This window comes from Candoia aspera, chromosome 5 (genome assembly GCF_035149785.1).
Source record: "Candoia aspera isolate rCanAsp1 chromosome 5, rCanAsp1.hap2, whole genome shotgun sequence".
Classification (NCBI taxonomy): domain Eukaryota; kingdom Metazoa; phylum Chordata; class Lepidosauria; order Squamata; family Boidae; genus Candoia; species Candoia aspera.
The window spans coordinates 26984735-27002835 of record NC_086157.1 but is presented as its reverse complement, the minus strand read 5'-3'; the positions used below and the strand labels follow the sequence as shown (position 1 = coordinate 27002835).

At 35.3% G+C, this 18101-nt stretch overlaps 1 protein-coding gene across 5 annotated transcripts in view; it reads right to left on the bottom strand.

The window, feature by feature from the left end:
- DOCK9 (dedicator of cytokinesis 9) overlaps nucleotides 1-18101 on the bottom strand; it is a 133616-nt gene that overhangs the window by 56489 nt on the left and 59026 nt on the right. For all 5 annotated transcript variants that reach the window (XM_063304808.1, XM_063304810.1, XM_063304811.1 and 2 more), the window contains exons 6-20: nucleotides 17656-17751; nucleotides 17326-17460; nucleotides 14730-14904; nucleotides 14192-14256; nucleotides 9683-9757; nucleotides 9456-9596; nucleotides 8785-8988; nucleotides 8575-8697; nucleotides 7948-8030; nucleotides 5415-5537; nucleotides 3966-4045; nucleotides 3697-3884; nucleotides 3494-3559; nucleotides 1950-2042; nucleotides 342-465 (exon numbers count right to left, since the gene is read on the bottom strand). In XM_063304808.1, coding sequence (XP_063160878.1) covers nucleotides 342-465; nucleotides 1950-2042; nucleotides 3494-3559; nucleotides 3697-3884; nucleotides 3966-4045; nucleotides 5415-5537; nucleotides 7948-8030; nucleotides 8575-8697; nucleotides 8785-8988; nucleotides 9456-9596; nucleotides 9683-9757; nucleotides 14192-14256; nucleotides 14730-14904; nucleotides 17326-17460; nucleotides 17656-17751 — 1771 coding nt within the window. The remainder of the gene's footprint in view (nucleotides 1-341; nucleotides 466-1949; nucleotides 2043-3493; nucleotides 3560-3696; nucleotides 3885-3965; nucleotides 4046-5414; nucleotides 5538-7947; nucleotides 8031-8574; nucleotides 8698-8784; nucleotides 8989-9455; nucleotides 9597-9682; nucleotides 9758-14191; nucleotides 14257-14729; nucleotides 14905-17325; nucleotides 17461-17655; nucleotides 17752-18101) is intronic.

Here is an 18101-nt window from a genome sequence, read left to right as displayed (position 1 = left end):
AATTATATCTTTGTTGCATTTTGGTTAGTATGCCTTACAGATTTTTATTTGCAAAGTGCACTCTATAATAAGATCATTATTACTTAAGAAATTATGCAGTGGAATAAAAAATTTACTTTTTATTTCAATATGTGATATGAAGTTCTAATTCAAAAGAGCAAGAGTAATACATTTGTTTGCAAATCCTACTGAGGTCAAGGTGTTTAGCGGTGTATCATTTTTATAACAATATTATTAAAAATAATCTAACATCAAGCAAATAGAAAGAACATATGTTGAATGTTACGATTAAATAAATGTTTAACTTTAGCTAAATATATCACACTTCAAAAAAAACAAACCTTGTGTTTCAACTATGTCCTTTTTCTTGGCAGTCCCTTTGCTTGAACTGTCACAACTAACATGGTAGAAGGTAAACAATAAATGGTGTTTTTCATGCAGCTGCGTGGGCAATTCTATTTTCACCTAAAAAGAAATAAAATAGGAGTTTGGAAAGTGTCTTCTACTGGTAGTGTATATAGTATATGTTTTGCAGCGTAACATATAAACATATATAAATTTATACTGGGCCAAGTTTAAGAGATTGGATGTAAGACCCTAAACAATGTGGGACCAGGACACTATCTGCCGTGCAAGCCAAGCTCCTACTGTGATCAATTCAAGACCACTTGGTTGTACCACTTGCTATCAGTATTTATTTGGTGTGAAGAAGGAAGAGGACTTTCTCTGTCATGGCATTTTTTAATGGATAACGTAATAATCCCTTACAGTTAAAACTAACACAACCTTATTTCAGTTTAGGTTCTTGTTCAAAATATTTTTAATAAATAAAAATCATATTAATATGATTTTTCATTATTGGACTGCTTTACTACTTGTGGCTGCTGTTTTTTCTGTTTCCATATTGTTAATTTTAATATTATCTTATCTTACATTAAACTGTATACAATGCATATTAATAATGGACACTGAGCATAGCATGGCAGATAGTATACAATGGACTGTGCAGAGATCTGAACATGTTTGCAGAATTAACATGTCTACGCCACTGCTCTCAGTTATTTTTTCAAGGTGAATATAAATGAACATACCAACTTTCACAAAGTTGAACTAGATGAATTTTTGTCAGCAGTATTTTAGTTCCACAGGATAATTTTAATGTATTAAATATTAGCACTGAATCTTTACTAATTTTCATGATTTAAGACATTTAATATTTTATGTATTTTTTTTTAATCTGTTTGATCATGTCCGATTCTCGGAGGCTGCCTGGACAAGTCCCTGCAGTTTTCTTGGCAAGGTTTTTCAGAAGTGGTTTGCCATTGCCTTCTGCTCAGGGCTGAGAGAGAGGGACTGGCCCAAGGTCACCCAGCTGGCTTTGTGCCCAAGGCGGGACTAGAACTCACGGTCCCCCAGTTTCTAGCCTAACCACTACACCAAACTGGCTCTTTATTTTATGTATAATTTTTATATTTCTTTGGGGATTCTATTGAGAACTGATAAATCATATCACAATAAAACAAAAATACAATAAAAACAAATATTACACTCAACGTAAAATTTCCACATAACTTCTTCAAGACATTTCATTTAATGTTGCACTGTTATGCAGACTTTTATTTTTTCTTTCTATATATGCTCACTATTTTTTTTTAAGAAAAGGAAAATAGCTTTCTTGAATTAAATTTTCCTTAAAGAAAAATACCTTATCACAAAAGGACCTTGCATAATTATCGCACGTAATTTAATAGTATTGGAAAATGAGCTGGTATCACTGTCATTTTACAGGTGGAAAGTGGGGGCAGACAGACACTTATCTGCCTAGATCTGAATAAAAATGCTTGACCATGTTGCAAAGCACCTTCTTCCCTCTTATCCTACTGGGTTTCTGGAAAACAATTATAATGCGCAAGGATTTTGGAGAAAGGAAAGAAGAAAAACAAAGTTACCTCATCATAAAACTCTGGGTTTTGCTGGTGATGCAGAACGGCAGCAAATGCTTGCCTTGTAAATATTGGTCCACCTGGTCTGCCATAGATGCACTTAAAATGAAAGAGAAAGAGAAGTGGCTGATTTATACCGACCCTAATTTCTTAGATATAATTTCTTATATCTTACATGTGGGATTTTTTAATATCTCCTTTTTTTACCACACTACAAGATAACGTAAGTCAGCAAACCTTCTTCTGAAGACATTAATGCCTCAATGGATGAAAAGATGCTCAGAAAATATTATATCAACCATTGCTATGTTTAACAATACTTCACAGTATAGATATGAAGCACTTTGGGGGGGGTAAGTGCACCCAGGCCCACTCTGAAGTATCTTTTCAGCTTTCAATCTAAAGTGCTGCACATTCCTATTGTACAGCTTCTGGCATGTAACAATAAATACTCTGTAGTGCATGGAATATATGATAAAAGGGTTATTATTTTTTTAGAGATTGGTTCTGGTTGTCCCAGAATCTGATGTAATATATGAAGGGAAGGAAGATGGCTTTGCACTAGCAGGGCAGAGTTCACGCTCTGTTCCAAATCATTTCTTCAGTGGAGAATTCCTTGTTTTTGTTGATGTCATTTTGTTATTAACATGATGGATTTACAACTAGTACTTTCCTTGAACCTGATAATAAGCCAATGGGAGGCAACACATAGATGGGAAATAAATGTAAATCTAAAAAACAAGGCAGGGGGAACTCTGTTATTGATGCAATGTGTATCAACTGAGACTTGCTAAGTTGTTTTTTTGCCCTTAAGTTTTTTCATCTCTCTTAAAATAAAGGTTTTTTTTAAGTCATATTTCTTATACTGTATAATCTTGAATACAGACTAGGAAAGTTACTAATAGAAAGTTATTAGAGCGTTCAGTGTCTTGGAATGCAATTCTAAATACCAAAGAATGTGCACATAAAACAAAAAACAGGTGTGTTGAACTGGTATGCATTAACTCACAAATTGCAATCACATACCACCACTGTGAATGCTGCAATTTTTAAAACTTCCTGAGTAATTGTTTTTCTCTACTTCTGTTCCTGGTATTTTGCATACTTCAAGTCTGGGAGTCAAGTCTTTGTTAAAACATCTAAGGGGTAGGAAAAATCTATTCCTAGTATTTTACATAGCTGCGTCTACTCTGATTTAAACTAAAAAAAAAAATTGCTCTGACTCAGTGTGAAAAATAACTTTACAAGCAATTGATTTATTATAATTTTACCCAGCAAACCTCTTAGGGATGGAATTTATCTCTTTTGTCTATATTCCTACATATATATGGAAAATAAATTTAATATAACCCAGAAACCAAATTAACCAGCTACGGTTAACTTGATTTCTCCTTAACGCCCTGTATTATTTCACTGAAAAAAGTCTGTACTTCATTTATTTCAATGAAGAAAGCGTCAGCAGTGCATACAAACACAGTTTGTTCTTGCAACCAAGTTTAATTAAGCTTATGTAAAGCATCTTCTAACAGCCAAAAGCCAGATCAACAAACCTTTAGCGGCTGGGAGTCCTCATCATCTGAATCCCTGAATTCTATGCATACTGCAATATTTCTTGCCTAAGAAGAGCACAGAAATTAAGTTTAGCTGCTTTTGTTTCAAGTAAATAAATCAAATTCCCAACAGGGAGACATGATTTTATTCAGATTCAATTTAGTTTTGAGTCTGAACATAATTAGCAGGTACATTAACTCACCTTTGCAAATGACTTCTGACTGTCATATTTCAAGTGCTTTGGGTAAACATAAAGGTGATTGTTGTAGATGGTGAAAGGCTGAGTATGTTTTGGTATACAGGGAACAAATTCCTCTACTTCAAATGTTACTACTGCCTTGGAACTGTTTTCAAACTGTTTCATGGGAATGTATGATGAGTTAACAAAATCTGAAAATATATTAGAATCGAATAAAAAAATGGAAGAATAAAGCCATTGTAGCTACTTTACAATAGTTTTTCAATACTTACTTGGTATGTCTGGAGAAACATTATCAATTGTTATGTCTAGGTTTCCTAAAATAACTGGTAACTTGGCCATCTTTTCAGGCCTATGGGAAAAAAACAAATATGATCCAACAGAAAAATAGCTGAGATGAATAATATATACAATCTCAATTATGGATGAAATACCAAAGCACGCTTCAAAAGAGAATAGTTCAACTCTTTTCAGGGACAGATCAACACAACAATCAGTGGGCTGTGGTTCACCCTGAAAGAAGGTATCTTTATGGAACTCGCCTTTCCCTACATCATAGATTGCCAGTACTCCAGTTTCCCCAGCCCCCCAAAAATCCCCCCGAGAATGAGAGGAACTATTCAACATATTGGACCATGTTTTGTGAGGTATAACAGAAGTGAGAACCAGCATCAAATACAGGAAGCCTTCATCGTTCACACAAGGTTCCTGATTTTATGCTTTTATCCCCTTCCACATATGACACTGCCTACAATGAATGGTAAGTCCTTGACCTTTGGAGAAGCTTTTCAGAAAGCCAACAATTGAGAAAGGTCTTCTAACAGATTCTGAATGGTCACCTGTCAGAGATGCTCCAGAGGATGCTGACTAGATGACCTCTAAAATCCCTACCAATTCTACAGTTCCATGAAATACAATTTGCACAAAGTTTTCTCCTATCAACATAATGTACAATATATATGAATGTTTGATACCTGCAAACCCTAAAGTGCATATTCATGCAGCTTTTAATTCAAAGCATCCACAAAATACTTTAGCAATTTCCACTAAAAATTCTCATCCACAGAATTATCTTTACAATTTTTAGTCTTTTACAAAGAACGTCTTCTGCTACAATATTTTTTACTTAGCCTGCACATTTACAAGATTTTCATTTTTTTCCATATATGACTTTTTATAGTTTCAGACAACAGGAAGTCTTTCTGTTTCAAATCTGTTTTGTTTTCATTTTACCAATAAGCAAAATATATAAATACTATCCAGTTTTGCAGGGAAACCTTCAGAACTCATGAGTCAGCCTATCAGTTTCAAATTCCTAATTCTTCTACAGTGCTCTTAATCTATCAAAACCAAATGTAAAATTATTGATTTTAAATTTCTTAATCATGGAATATATATCAATACTAAATATCTATGACATGTATATTCAAAGCCAGCTTTGAATAAATCACTTGGGCAAGATCAGTCATACAGAAACTAATTAAAAAATCAATATAAAACACAGAAGAGGAAGATCTGGAGAGATATTATTTGTCATTTGGCAACACAGACTTACTGGCTGTGAATAGCTATCTCTGGTATAACTTTATGGTCTCAACTCTACTGGAGACAAAAAAGCAGAACCACGCCATTCCAGGCAATGTATGTTACAGGAAACAGTAGTTTATTACCATCTGAATTCATGTGAATAATTTTATTTCTGTGTAAAATAAAACACTCACTTTCTGAAATCAGCTAATAATTTAAGCATGTCTTCATTTGAAAGTTTGTTACTATCTTGTTTGTAAAGTGCCGAAAATCGTGCACTTTTGTCCAGTGTTCCAGCCATGTCTTTAAACAGTGTCCTGAAATACAAGTTTTTAAATTAAAAATGTTTTTATATAAACATTACAGTGGGGAAATAGAGATGAGAGGCAGTTTAGAAAATATTGACACATTAACTCACTGAAATATGTATAAATGGTTGCACAAAAAGCAACAATATTCCCATTCTAGCTAAATCATTTGTCACAAATATTGGGTTGATACCAAACTAGAAATACACTTAAATAAATCCATTTAGAAAATCAATGGATTAAGTCAGGGGCTCTTAAAGACAGTCCTGATCCCCTAAGGGTTGCAAGCAAAGTTGAAGTGGGGGAGCACTTTGGTCAAATTGGGCTTCTGTTCTGTAGCCAATGTTGCTGGATCTCTGAGGCCTGTCTTCCACTCCTTCCTTCTTGGATGGTGTTACTCCTATACTGTTACCTACAATTCCTTTCACAGAGCCCAGATTCTGCTATCCTCAACAGTGCCCACTATAGGCATCAAAAATTGGGGGCAGAAGTGGGTTTGTTTCTGTCAGCCCTATAAGGTAGACTAAACTAAGAAACAGACCCTGTCTGGGCCTGAAGCTACTTTTATTAGAACAGCTATAGCAATCGAATCTTGCAAGTCTGAATGTGCTTCCCTCCCTTCCTCTTTCCTCTTTTATCTTCATGTGAATGGGGGGGGGGGGTGCTGTCTGAAGCATGTTCATAAATCTCTTTCTTGGGCTGAGTCAAGCCTCATTTATCTTATTGTTGCCTTGGTAACAGATCTTCCCTCTGTCCTTCAAGGCCATCCTCTATACACACTAAGGTTCCCTTCCCACAGTGGCGGTTGGCAGCTCTTCTGCAGGTGGGGATGGTACCAGGATGGTGCCTGGCTGCAGCTTCAAGTGGCCAAAAGGTGCCAACACAGCCTTAGGGAGTCTGCCACCCAGGACTGAGCCATGGAAGAAATAGTGTTGGCATGGAAAGGAAAGGAAAGGAAAGGAAAGGAAAGGAAAGGAAAGGAAAGGAAAGGAAAGGAAAGGAAAGGAAAGGGCAGCAAAAAAAAAAAAAACGTCAAAGAGAAAGTGAGGAATCCCTCCTCCTAACCTCTGTTCTTTTAAAGAAGGCTCAAGACAACTCTTAGAATTCTTCAGATGACTCTGTTTTGAAGCATGGAAGATGTAAAAGTGTAAATATGTGATGAAATTAATGTCGTTTGCTGATAATAAACAAACGGCCCCTCCTTGAAGCACTGAGGCAACGTGTCTCCAGACAGCTTGGTGCAGGGGCTTTGTGTTCCTGCACAACTGTTTTACTTTGTTTTCAGTGCCATGGAAGTGCTGTCTGGGCATGCACATACATACACTCACACAGACAGATACACAAACAACCTGGGGAAGCTCTGAAACAAGCGCATACAATGTGACTGGCTCAAGTCTTCAAGGTTGGGATTCACTGATGTCAATGCACTTAGCAAAGTGCCCACTCAAATGCACGGCACAGCCCTACTAAATGTCCATATAGTGCTGTAAGCTTTGCAGGCAACTTGGGATCAGCAGCCTCTCAAAGGGTCAAGTAAGGGGCAGGGCCCAGCCTGGGAAAAGAATACCAAGAAAAGGAGCAGCAATGCTTGGGGTTAGAGTGCGGCAGGTTCCTTTCTTCCTTTTCTGGGTCAAGGGGAGGCCAAGATGGGACCTCAGAAAGGCCTTTGTGGATACTCTCTCTAGAAGCAAGAGAACCAGAAAATCTATGCCTGCCTGGGGGTGGGGGGGCAGAAATATGAGAGAAAAGGAGTGTATGTCTTCCAGGTGACCTGGAGGAGGAAATATATGGGTTTATTTGTGGAGAATATCAGTCTACATCAGGGTTTCTCAGCCACGGTTCCGTGGAACCCTAGGGTTCAGCAAGAGGTCATTGGGGGTTCCCCAGGAGATCACAATTTATTAAAAAAAAATTCAAATTTGGGCAGCTTCACATTAAAGAGGTAAGATCCATTATTTATTTTTAGTTTAAGAACACTGTTAATGCATATATACAGGCCTACAAATGAAACAAATGTAATGATTTTGTAACTTCCAGCCTATATTTGAGCCTGAATGCACAGGGGTTCCCTGAGGCCTGAAAAATATTTCAAGGGTTCCTCCAGGGTCAAAAGATTGAGAAAGGCTGGCCTACATTCTCAGCAACAATCAATCTATAATTCATTCTCTCTCTCTCTCTCTTTATTTATTTGAAACCCCACTCTCAGTATAGCTATTCTAAAGAGCATCCAGTGGAACCAAAGCCATTTCTGTGACCAATTACATTTCTGGTTCCTGTTCTATCAAGGTGTATCTATGAAATCATTACTTTTATTCATGGGGAGGGGGCACTCACACAAATTAATTTAACATTTTAGGAGGTCACAGCACTACAAATCTGAGAATTCCAGGATTAAGTCAAGAACAGTATCATGCATTACCTGGCTGCCCATGCAAAGGGCATTCTATACTGCCCTAGTCGCTGGCAAGCCTGTTTTGCGTTTTTCAGAACCTTTTGAGCAACCTGTAAATAATCATAAAAAGAACTGAATTACAACGAAAAAATCCTCCTGCATACACCCCTCTGCAACCCCTGTTCTTACTGAAACCGAAGTTTCTTCCTTTCCCTGTTCTTAATTTACCAAACTGCTGTTAGCACCAAACTGAAGGAAAGATCAGCCTTCATTCCTAAAATTTATCTAAAAGGATGTATCCCATGTTTTTATTACAATTTAGCTTTTTGTTTTCAAAACGAATCTTAAAATTAAAGCAGGATTTGAGACTCCTTACTAGATTTTTCAATAGTCAGTTTTACAATCATTTCTAGTCTGCTTTGTCAATTGGTAAATAAATTCCCTCTCCCTCAACACAGGAAATGCAACCTTGCCTGTAATCTCTATTTGCCCATGTCTGCTGGGTGTAGGAATTAAATCATTATTAGAATCTGACAAACTGATTTATGTCTTGAATATGTGCACTACATTTCATTTTGATATCTCAACTTTGTGGAGTTACCAATTTATAGACAAACTCAAAAATTAGAAACATCTGACAATCAAAGTAAATACCTTAGAAGAATCAGAACTTTTCATATATGGCTCAGCACAGTGGGTAATGCTCCCTTGCAGGACTTTTTCTATTCTGGCCACTAGAAATATATCAGGGTGTGGACACGTTACTGAGAATATTCCCTAAAAACAAATGATTTGCTTCATTAATTCTTAAATATAAATATGGGACACTGATCTGTAATGAAACACTAACTTTTTTCTCCTTACTTGTTTGGGATATTGTAGAATAACATCTGAAACGATATCCTGAATTGGGTGTAAGTAATCACTGTTCCCATTCAACAACTCCTGCGATGTATTAGCTAGCATGTGTCTCACTGTGCTATGATTCAAATCAACATGGAAATCTGACGAAATCTTCCGATTATGCTTAACATCAAATAGTGACAGTGAGATGAAAAATGGCTCTACCTGGGCATTAAAAAAGGAGACATGAACATATGGTAAATACTGGAATACTTGTAACAATAGATAGTGTAGAACTGTTGGTAGAAAAAGCTGTTCTTATATTGCATATTGACTTTTACATGATGAATGCCACTAATGAGAAAAGTACCTTAGCCTTGTAGATCATACTAATACTATATGTAGTCAAATGTTTTGTACCATATATATAAAAGTAAGTTTAAACAATACTATAATCTTTAAAAATGCACATATGCATCTATTTAAACATAATCAGCTCTATGTAACTTCCAACTCCTTGCTATGGCAAAACCTTATCATTCAGTTTGTTCTTGCACTGGATTGTAAAACTCTAATAAGTATTTTCAGATGAAATTATATTTCTCCGAATGTTTTGATTCCTAAATATCAAAATATGCATTAGGTATTATTCTTGACACATTACAGATGATAAATTCACCATTCCAGCATACATTTGTTGTTGGTCCCTCCTCATTTTCAGCTACACAGCTTTGTAGATTGAAAGATAAGTCGTTGCACTTCACCAGGATTTTCTTTCCAAACTTCTCTTCAAATGGCTTTACTTCAGGCTCAATACCAGAGAAGTCTAGTTTCTTTAAAAGAAACAAAAATTGAAAATATTTTTTAAATACCCAATACTAGACAAAAGCTTTGGATTTTTCCCTGCAATCAATCTTACCTGTGCATCTGGATCCAGTGCAAAGAGTTTAACTCTGCTTTCACTTCTGAATTTGAGTTCCAAATCTCTGGAACCCTACAAGATAAAATGGCTTTTTTAAATCAATAAACCATTTATTTAACCATTAATATGTTTTCCTATTCTTTGTTGTGCAAATCAGTTGTTATTTTACTAAAAAATGACAACCTATATATTTTTTCCTTTTCCTTCTTTCTTTAGTTTCTCCAAGACTCAGTTTCTCCTAGACATCAAAAGCAGATGTTAAGCCCTCTCTAGGACTTTGGTGATAACAGTATGACTCAGGCCAGTTCAGGCTCTAGAAGGTTTCTCACAGGTATGGCCAACTGATTTTAGTTTTAAATCTTTCCTCCAATTTATCATCTCTAGGCACAGTTCTATGTAACTTTGGATCATTTTCCTCAATTAAATAAATGAACAAGTATAATGTTTTCAACTCATTTGTTTAACTGGGTTCTCTTTATCTATTTTTAGGACTTCTGTGGAAAATAGACCATGTTTTAGGTCATATTTATGCAGAAAGATTGAAAATTCAAAAGGGTTCACAAACTTTTAAGCACCACTATACATGAAAAGTATTACAATTTACTAAGATATATATTGACAGCTGCAAGAACAAATTTGGCACAATAATGGAAAAGTAAAACTTCACCAACAATAAAAATCTGGGAGACCAAAATTGGAGAATATGAAGCAATGGTAAAACTGACAGTATATATCCATAATAAAAGCGTAACTAAATTCAAGCAGGAATGGCTCCCTTATATGCAACACATTACATTGCAAGGTAAATTCAGACACCTGGAATACAGTTTTTAGGGTAAGAGTTAAAAGACCAATCAAAAACAATAGATGAAAAGACTTACATTGTCAGCCCTCCCAGGTTAACCAGACCAGAAACATGAGTAGATGAGCTAATTCTACTTTATTGTAAGGCCACATTAACAGAATCTTGCCAGTATGAAAGTACAAATCTCCTGCCCTCCCTGTTTACCGCCTGAGTAATTAGGGTGGACCCTTCTAAGTTTCTTCCTCTGATCGTTACTCTGTTGTGGGCTCCTTTCCCTTTTATCTGATCATTCCCTAGGCAGCATCTCTTCTCCCCCCACATCTTCCAAGGTCACTCTCGCATTCCATCACATAAGCAAATACTAGCAATAACCTCTAATGTTTAGCATTCAAAGTACACTACAACATATTTAGCTAGTGATTGGTGGCTGGGGAAATAAATAGAAGGGAAGGGGAGAATGCATTACCAATTTTTTTTTTCTTTTCATAATGTTTTTATTTCCGTTTTATTTTATTTATTCAAAAGATTTGTATGGCTGCCCATTTTCGAGAAATCTGGGCGGCTCACAGCAATAAAACTACGAAACCATAAAGCTAAAACTGAAACTCCAGTGCCTCAGTCATCCTCCTTGGGTTCCCCAACAGCCATCTACAGGTTCCCATCATTCTACCCCAATGCCTGGTCAAAGAGCCAGGTCTTGATGGCCTTTCAGAAGGCTGGGGTGGGGGGCTGCCAGACAGTTGGTGGGAGGGTGTTCTACAAGGTAAGGCAGCCACGGAACTATTAGTAGTTGTTTACCTTCTACTTTCTTTTTGTATCTTTATTCTTCTGTGATTTCTGTTTAAATAATCTGTCAAAGCTTATTTATACACTGATTTGTTTATTTATACAAGACTTATTTATACGATTTAAAAAAGAATGAGGTATCTGATGCAATTAATTATAAGACTTGTGTCTTGAACAGCACATTAATACATTTGTGGGTAGCAAAGGAAAAGGAAGAATTGCAAATAAAACAGTGCAGCCCCTTCCCCTTACAAATTCCCCTGATAGCAATTCCATCCTCTATTTGATACTTCATACATCTTTCTTTCATCCTAATTCCAATCCCCCTTAAGTAATCTTTTCTTCCCATTTCTTTTCTCATTTGTAGCCTTCTCGGGCTTTAAATTTTCATTTTTATTCATCCCTTTCCTTTAATAGCCAATTGGGAAAATAATATATCTTCATTTAACATTTCTTGGAAAAAGGGATTACTGAAAAACAAGAGAAAATTACTATACAATATACTATATATATATATATATACACACACACACACACACACACATACATACATATATATACACACATACATACACACACACACACACTGTATTTGTGGGTGTGTGTACACATAAACACACAGGCTCTATACAATATTGTAGTTAATTTATCTCTTTTTATGGTAAGAGAAGTTTGATGACATGTAATAGGAAATGAACCATACAGTAAGTATATAGTAACAGATCCAGCCTGAGGTATAAAAATATGGCAATTCTTTAATATCCTAGTATATTTCATTCTGCACTCTTCTACAAAAATAGAATCTATTTCTGTAAATCCTACATTTTACTTATTTTTGTAGTAAAATATAACCTCCCTGACCAACTTTATTTCCTGTCTAGAATTATTTTGGTTCAGAAAAGAAAAGAAGATGACATTGATAATAGAAGCCTTCAGGATAGCTAGAAGTAAGTATGGGACAAGGTCCCCTGCAAAGATTTATTGTGAAACGAAAGAGGTGACCGTATCACGCGTAGCCAATTTAAAAAAACAGGGAGGACAGCACCTCCAACCCGCAGAAGTACAACTGCCAAGCCATTCTATAGTGCTTGTTATATAACAGACTTATACCAGGAACAGAGCATAGTTCACAAGGGCACTTATTTTTTTGAAACGATTTAGAGATTTAAAAAAAAAATTAAGCTTACTGTAAATAGCAACAAGAAAAGTACATAGCTCTGAATACAGGGGAAATAGTACCTAAGAAAAACAGAAGCCAAAATAGCTGCTGGAGTTCAAGGAAACAGGAAGCAGCATTTGAGGCACCAAGATTAGATATAATAAGCAGGTGTTCTGAACCTCAAGGGCAGCCAAATTCCAGTCACTTTCTATAGAGTTAAACGTTTCCTGTTTCACACTCTATCGCTAAGTGTATTTAGCAAAGAATAATTTTGAATATATCTCATAAGTTTTGCATTTAGTTTCACCTGCATCAGTGTCTACATACCATGCACAGCCACCTAGTCTTCCCTGCATCATACACAAATCACACGTGCCTTTAATGACCATAAAAGACATTTCTAGAATGAAAAGTATGGTGCAGCTTCAATGAGTTCAAACTTCGCCTTGTAGGAAATTGTTTAGTTCCTTCCCCAGTCACAGAAAAATACGTTGGAGTTCAACCCTCAAGGATTTTTAAGGCTGTCCCTTTTAGATATAAGGCTGATGTCCCATTAAATGATAATGCTTTATCAAAAACTACTTCAGAGTCTTGCATTGCATTGTGAGATGCATTGCAGTTGTCTATCTCATCTAAGCAGAACTTTCATGGGGCAAAAGCACTCAGCACGTTGCAAGGAATAGAAGTTTGTTCAACAAAGAGCTGCAAACAGGAGAACCCCTTCTAGCAAAAAGAGCTCAAGGGAAGCAGAATGCTACAAGAATCCTGCCAGCTACTATAATTCTGGGAGTTGAAGTCCTCATATCTTACAGTTGCCAAGGCTGAGAAACACTGAACTAAACTGAAATTAGGAAGGGGACACTAAGAGATTTTAACCACAGATCTGTCTGTTGAAGGTATCTTGTTCAAGTCTGATTCTGACTGACATACTGCTTTAGTATATCAATCTTATTGCTAAATCAGGCTATTCATTTTCTTGCATGTGAGTTTTCTAAATGTAAAAGAATGTTAAACTTAAAGGCCGGTGAAACTGGTCTCGTAGAAATGCTTGCTCCATTCATTTCTACCAGAATTTTAACAATTATTCTACCAAGGATTAGGTATACTTTACAATGATCAATAGTAACTTTTACCCCATATTTGCCTACCAAGAAAATCTAGCTTGAAATTATGAAACCAAAAACAAACAAACCAAACAAAAAAAGCACACCATCTGGCAGTTTTAAGGTTTTATTTGACAACTGTACTTCAGAAATATACTCGTCTAGTAACTATGCAGCAAAATTAAGATGATAGTAAGGAAATGTAAATGAACCATCAACATTTTCCCCTAGGAAGGTTTATAAACTAGCAGTTTGCAAAATTCACTGATTCAGAAATGGGGCAGTCCAGAGAATTGTGGAATGTTCTAATCTTGCTCTTGATCGTGACAAACTCCTCTGGATCACGCTGTCTCAAGTGGCAGTTCAGTGACATCTGGAAGTTAATCCTTCAAACCAGAAGCAATTTGAGGTGTTCAGGGAGTGGTCTGATCCTTTAAAAGGCCCGTTTCATCAAGAATGCTATGCCCTGGACATCTTAAACCATTTCTGATCTGAAGGCTTTACTTCTAGAAACCAACAAACTGCTGCTGGAATGATAGTTTGATACGGCTCAGAGGGGAAATTGGACTTTCCAGAATATTCGATTTTGCACATTCTATTACACACTGTGACTGAAATCCATCCTTTAAAAGAAAAAAAAAGCACAAGACTACCTTGGCAATTTCAGGAAGATAAGTGTCTAAACCAGATGAGCTGTCCATCTTGTTTTGTTCATCTTCTGGAAGTTAAAAAAAAAAAAAGCTACAGTAGTCCATTGATCACTATAGAAAAATGGTATAATCAAGAATTCTAAAAACTGATAATCTTTCACACTATTCAAGAACAAAATCCAAATGGGCAATTTCCTATTTTCTGTTTCAGGTTCTATTTGATGTTGGACTGTACCTAATCTGTCACCATCACAGCATTCTAGCATTTACAAGAACAGCCACCAGCTGATTCTTAAGAATCACGACAGCCTGGTTTGTAAAATTCGTCGTGTATACATTATTTTTATGTCTTATTTTTGATAGTAAATGTATCTTATTTTTGATAATACATACCTGTCTATGCTACAGAAAACAGTGGGATGTGGAAGAGAGAAAAGTATAAGCTATTATTAATTATAAGAGAAAAGTTATAAAGTTATAAAGTCTTTTCATTTCTTTTACTGAACAACTTGGAAGTAACTTGAAAATAACTTGCATTTACCCTCATGGGAATCATCATATCTCTTTTCTTGCATTGCTGCTTCAAAATTTAATTGGAGAATTTTGTTTAGAGTTGTAATCCATTCTTCCATTTCTACTTCACTATCTGCCGCAAGAAGATAGCTGCTTTTGTCCTGCATCTTGAGTTCAAAAGCAAAACGTCGGACTTTATTGTTCTGCAATATAATAAAGAATACTAATCAAGCAGCTGCAACAGCTTTTCTTTTCTACCTCACCCCCCTAATTTTGCATTGCTGAAAAGAAACTACCACTTTTAGACCTAATATACTGAACTGAGAAAATGTGTTCAATCTCAATGTTTGACTGGGTTGTCTACCAATGTCATGGAAAGGTTTAATTTGTTATGTAAAAACTGAGTTCCTTTACATGTCTATTGTGAAATGTGTGTATGTTTGTGTGTTTGTGCTTTTGTTGAGATCTTCTTTTACTTTGCATTTTTATTGATTTTTCTCCTTTTGGGAGGGTGAAAGAGAGTGTTTTTATAATGTGTCTGTATGTAGTTTTTTAGACATAATTTTTAAGATTAAATATAATAAAAATTATTTACATACAAACACCCATACAAGTATTAAGATCAAAATACTTCCCAAATTACAGCTTGTCTGTTTAGCTCAAATCAGCAATGTTAGAACTCCTCTTGCATTGCCAAAAAAGAGAGAAAGAAGTCAAAATAGGTCAGAAGATTAATAATAATTTGGGAGTTCCACAGATTTATTCTGAACATATTTATTAAAAGAAATTATGGTACCCGTTGCAAACTATTATAACAACAGGTATTGCTTTTGATGAAACAGCAACTCAGAAGAAGCTGAGAATATTGAATATTGAAGCCAGTACAGAAAGAGCTGATCTGGAAATAGGTAAATTAAGAATTGAATGCTGTGAAAAAGACAAGTTAATTTTGTAAGTTATAAAAAGACAAGAACAAACTAAAATCATTGTCCATCTTAAATTCTAGTTTTTCTAGAATTTTTAGTATTCTAGAAAAATTAGAATTTAAGCCACGGGCAAATTTTCCAAAATACTCTGCCTGAGAAATATTCCTAATTTATATAGTAATGTGGAAGAGGGGCATGTAATGCAGGAGGAAAAAAATCTGGTTTCCAGAAAATGTAAGACAAACTATCAGAGGTGTTTCAACTTACATTTTCCCCTGATCTCCCCTGGTTTTTGAAGAACTTTGGCATTTTGGTTATTAACTTAAAAATACAATTAGCATAATTCACATAGGAGATGTTTCCAAGGAAAACAAATATACATAATGGTTGCATTCACATGCAATATTAAATCATGGTCTAGTACTATAAGTAGGAGCCAGAACACCCCTGAATAAAGTTAGGGTCACATTCTCATTTTCTTCCTGCATTTCAGGTAGACTTCAGCAGTACTGGAGTTCACTGTTTTAGACAGCCATTCAATGGACGTTGTTTTTTTAAGTTGTCAGCTGGCAACAGTAATTCAAGATTCTGTAAAAGTGAAAGTAAACTCTTCCGAAGTATTCTCCCAAATGTGCCCAAAAGAGAAATGAAGAACACACTGATCATGAGGCTTTGCTCAAGCTTGTTCTGGCTTCTAAATATAATGCTTAACCAGAGTTTAGTGTTACATGAACTAGGTCACTGAACCAATTTTATAGCAAACTACAAACAAGAGAAAAAAATCTGAAGGCAGTTAATAAGACTGCATGATTTTTCTAAGGATCTAACTGTTTCCAGGTTTGTTGCATCAGAACAAGTTCACAGCACTCTCCATGCTTAGCACACAAATGAAGATAACCCTGGGGTTTTTTTGTTTTGTTTTTGTTTTGTTTTTTTTGGCCCTTGCTGCTGGGAAGATACTACTTAACAGTCTACATCAAACTTTTGTTTTTCAAGCTTGGCAACTTTAAGATGTGTGGAATTCAGCTCCCAGAATTCCCCAGCTTTATGGCAGTTGAAGTCCACGTTTCTTCAAGTTGCCAAGTTTGAAAAACTCTGGTCTACATTATGTTTTACTCCGCAAGGTTTTTTTAAAAGACTGTTAAAAGTTAACATCACAAAGATCAAGTGGAAGTGTGAATTTAACTCTAACAACTCAATTCCCCCACAAATGATGTCAAACATTTTACATTTATACATTTTAATAAGATTGCCATACATTCTTACGTTATCTTCAGCTTTATTTTTTTAGCATTTAATTCCATGTGCACAAATCTAAACCACCAGATAATCAAAAAGATAAATTTCATTACAGCAATTAATGTAGTGGCACTAATTCCTGAATATCTTATTTCAAAAACGTGATCCTAGGTTTAATAATTCAGCACTTGAACTGTGTTATTAATAAACTCTTGAGAAAGCACAGTATTTTAGAGTATTTGTTCACTAAAAACATAAAGCCACTGTAAGCAAACATATTTCTATCACCCAGAGGACCAACAGTGCAATTCTATTAAGTTTATTCAAAAATAATCCCTGCTGCTTTTAGTGGGTTTACACTCTATACCAGTAAATAAGTATAAAGCTGTAATCCCAAAGCACCAGAAGAGTTTCCACAAGAGTTACACAGTGTATTAGGCAGTATAATTCTCTACTTACTTGGACAACTCCCATGCAGGAATCCAAAAATATTGAGCCTTTTGGTTCTTTTGATATTTTCTCATCTTTGTAGAAATTAAGATTATATGATCCATCACCAAGTTGAAGGAGATGAAAAAATCTTCTTTTGAATGACTAGTTTGTGAAAAATTAAATTATATTAAAAGCAAAACCAATGTGACACACACAGAGACCAAAAACTTCTCTTTAATTGCACCCAAAATACTGCAAACCTTTTTATACATTAAGAAATATTGCTGAGATTACAGTTAATGTGCAGTTCTGTATAGCATCACAGTATTTTATGTTTAGACAAAAAAATATACATACCCTCATAGTAACACTGATTGCACTGTTCATGTTGCCTTTATATAACCATCCTTGTTTTGTAAGTCCACCCTTTTGAGATCCTAGAGATGCTGCATCCTAATAAAAAATTCAATAAACTACATATAAAGTCATGAGCCAATCATTTAATTTTTTTTTCAAACCTACAAATAAAGAAATAAAATAACTAATGAAACAACTGCTTTGATATAACGTAAATATGCAGAAAGCTTCCATATGTTATATGACTGTTGAGCATAGCTCAATTTTGTCAGTAGAAGAGAAACAATAATGAATAATAAAATGTTCATTCATTCATTATTGTTTCCCTTCTGTTGTTCAAGATCAGATCATAAAAGTTAAAGTAAAATTAAAAGATACAGCTAATCTTATTAATTAAGTGAATAACCTACTTCTGTTGTCAGGTTGAAACAAAGCAAAGCACAAAA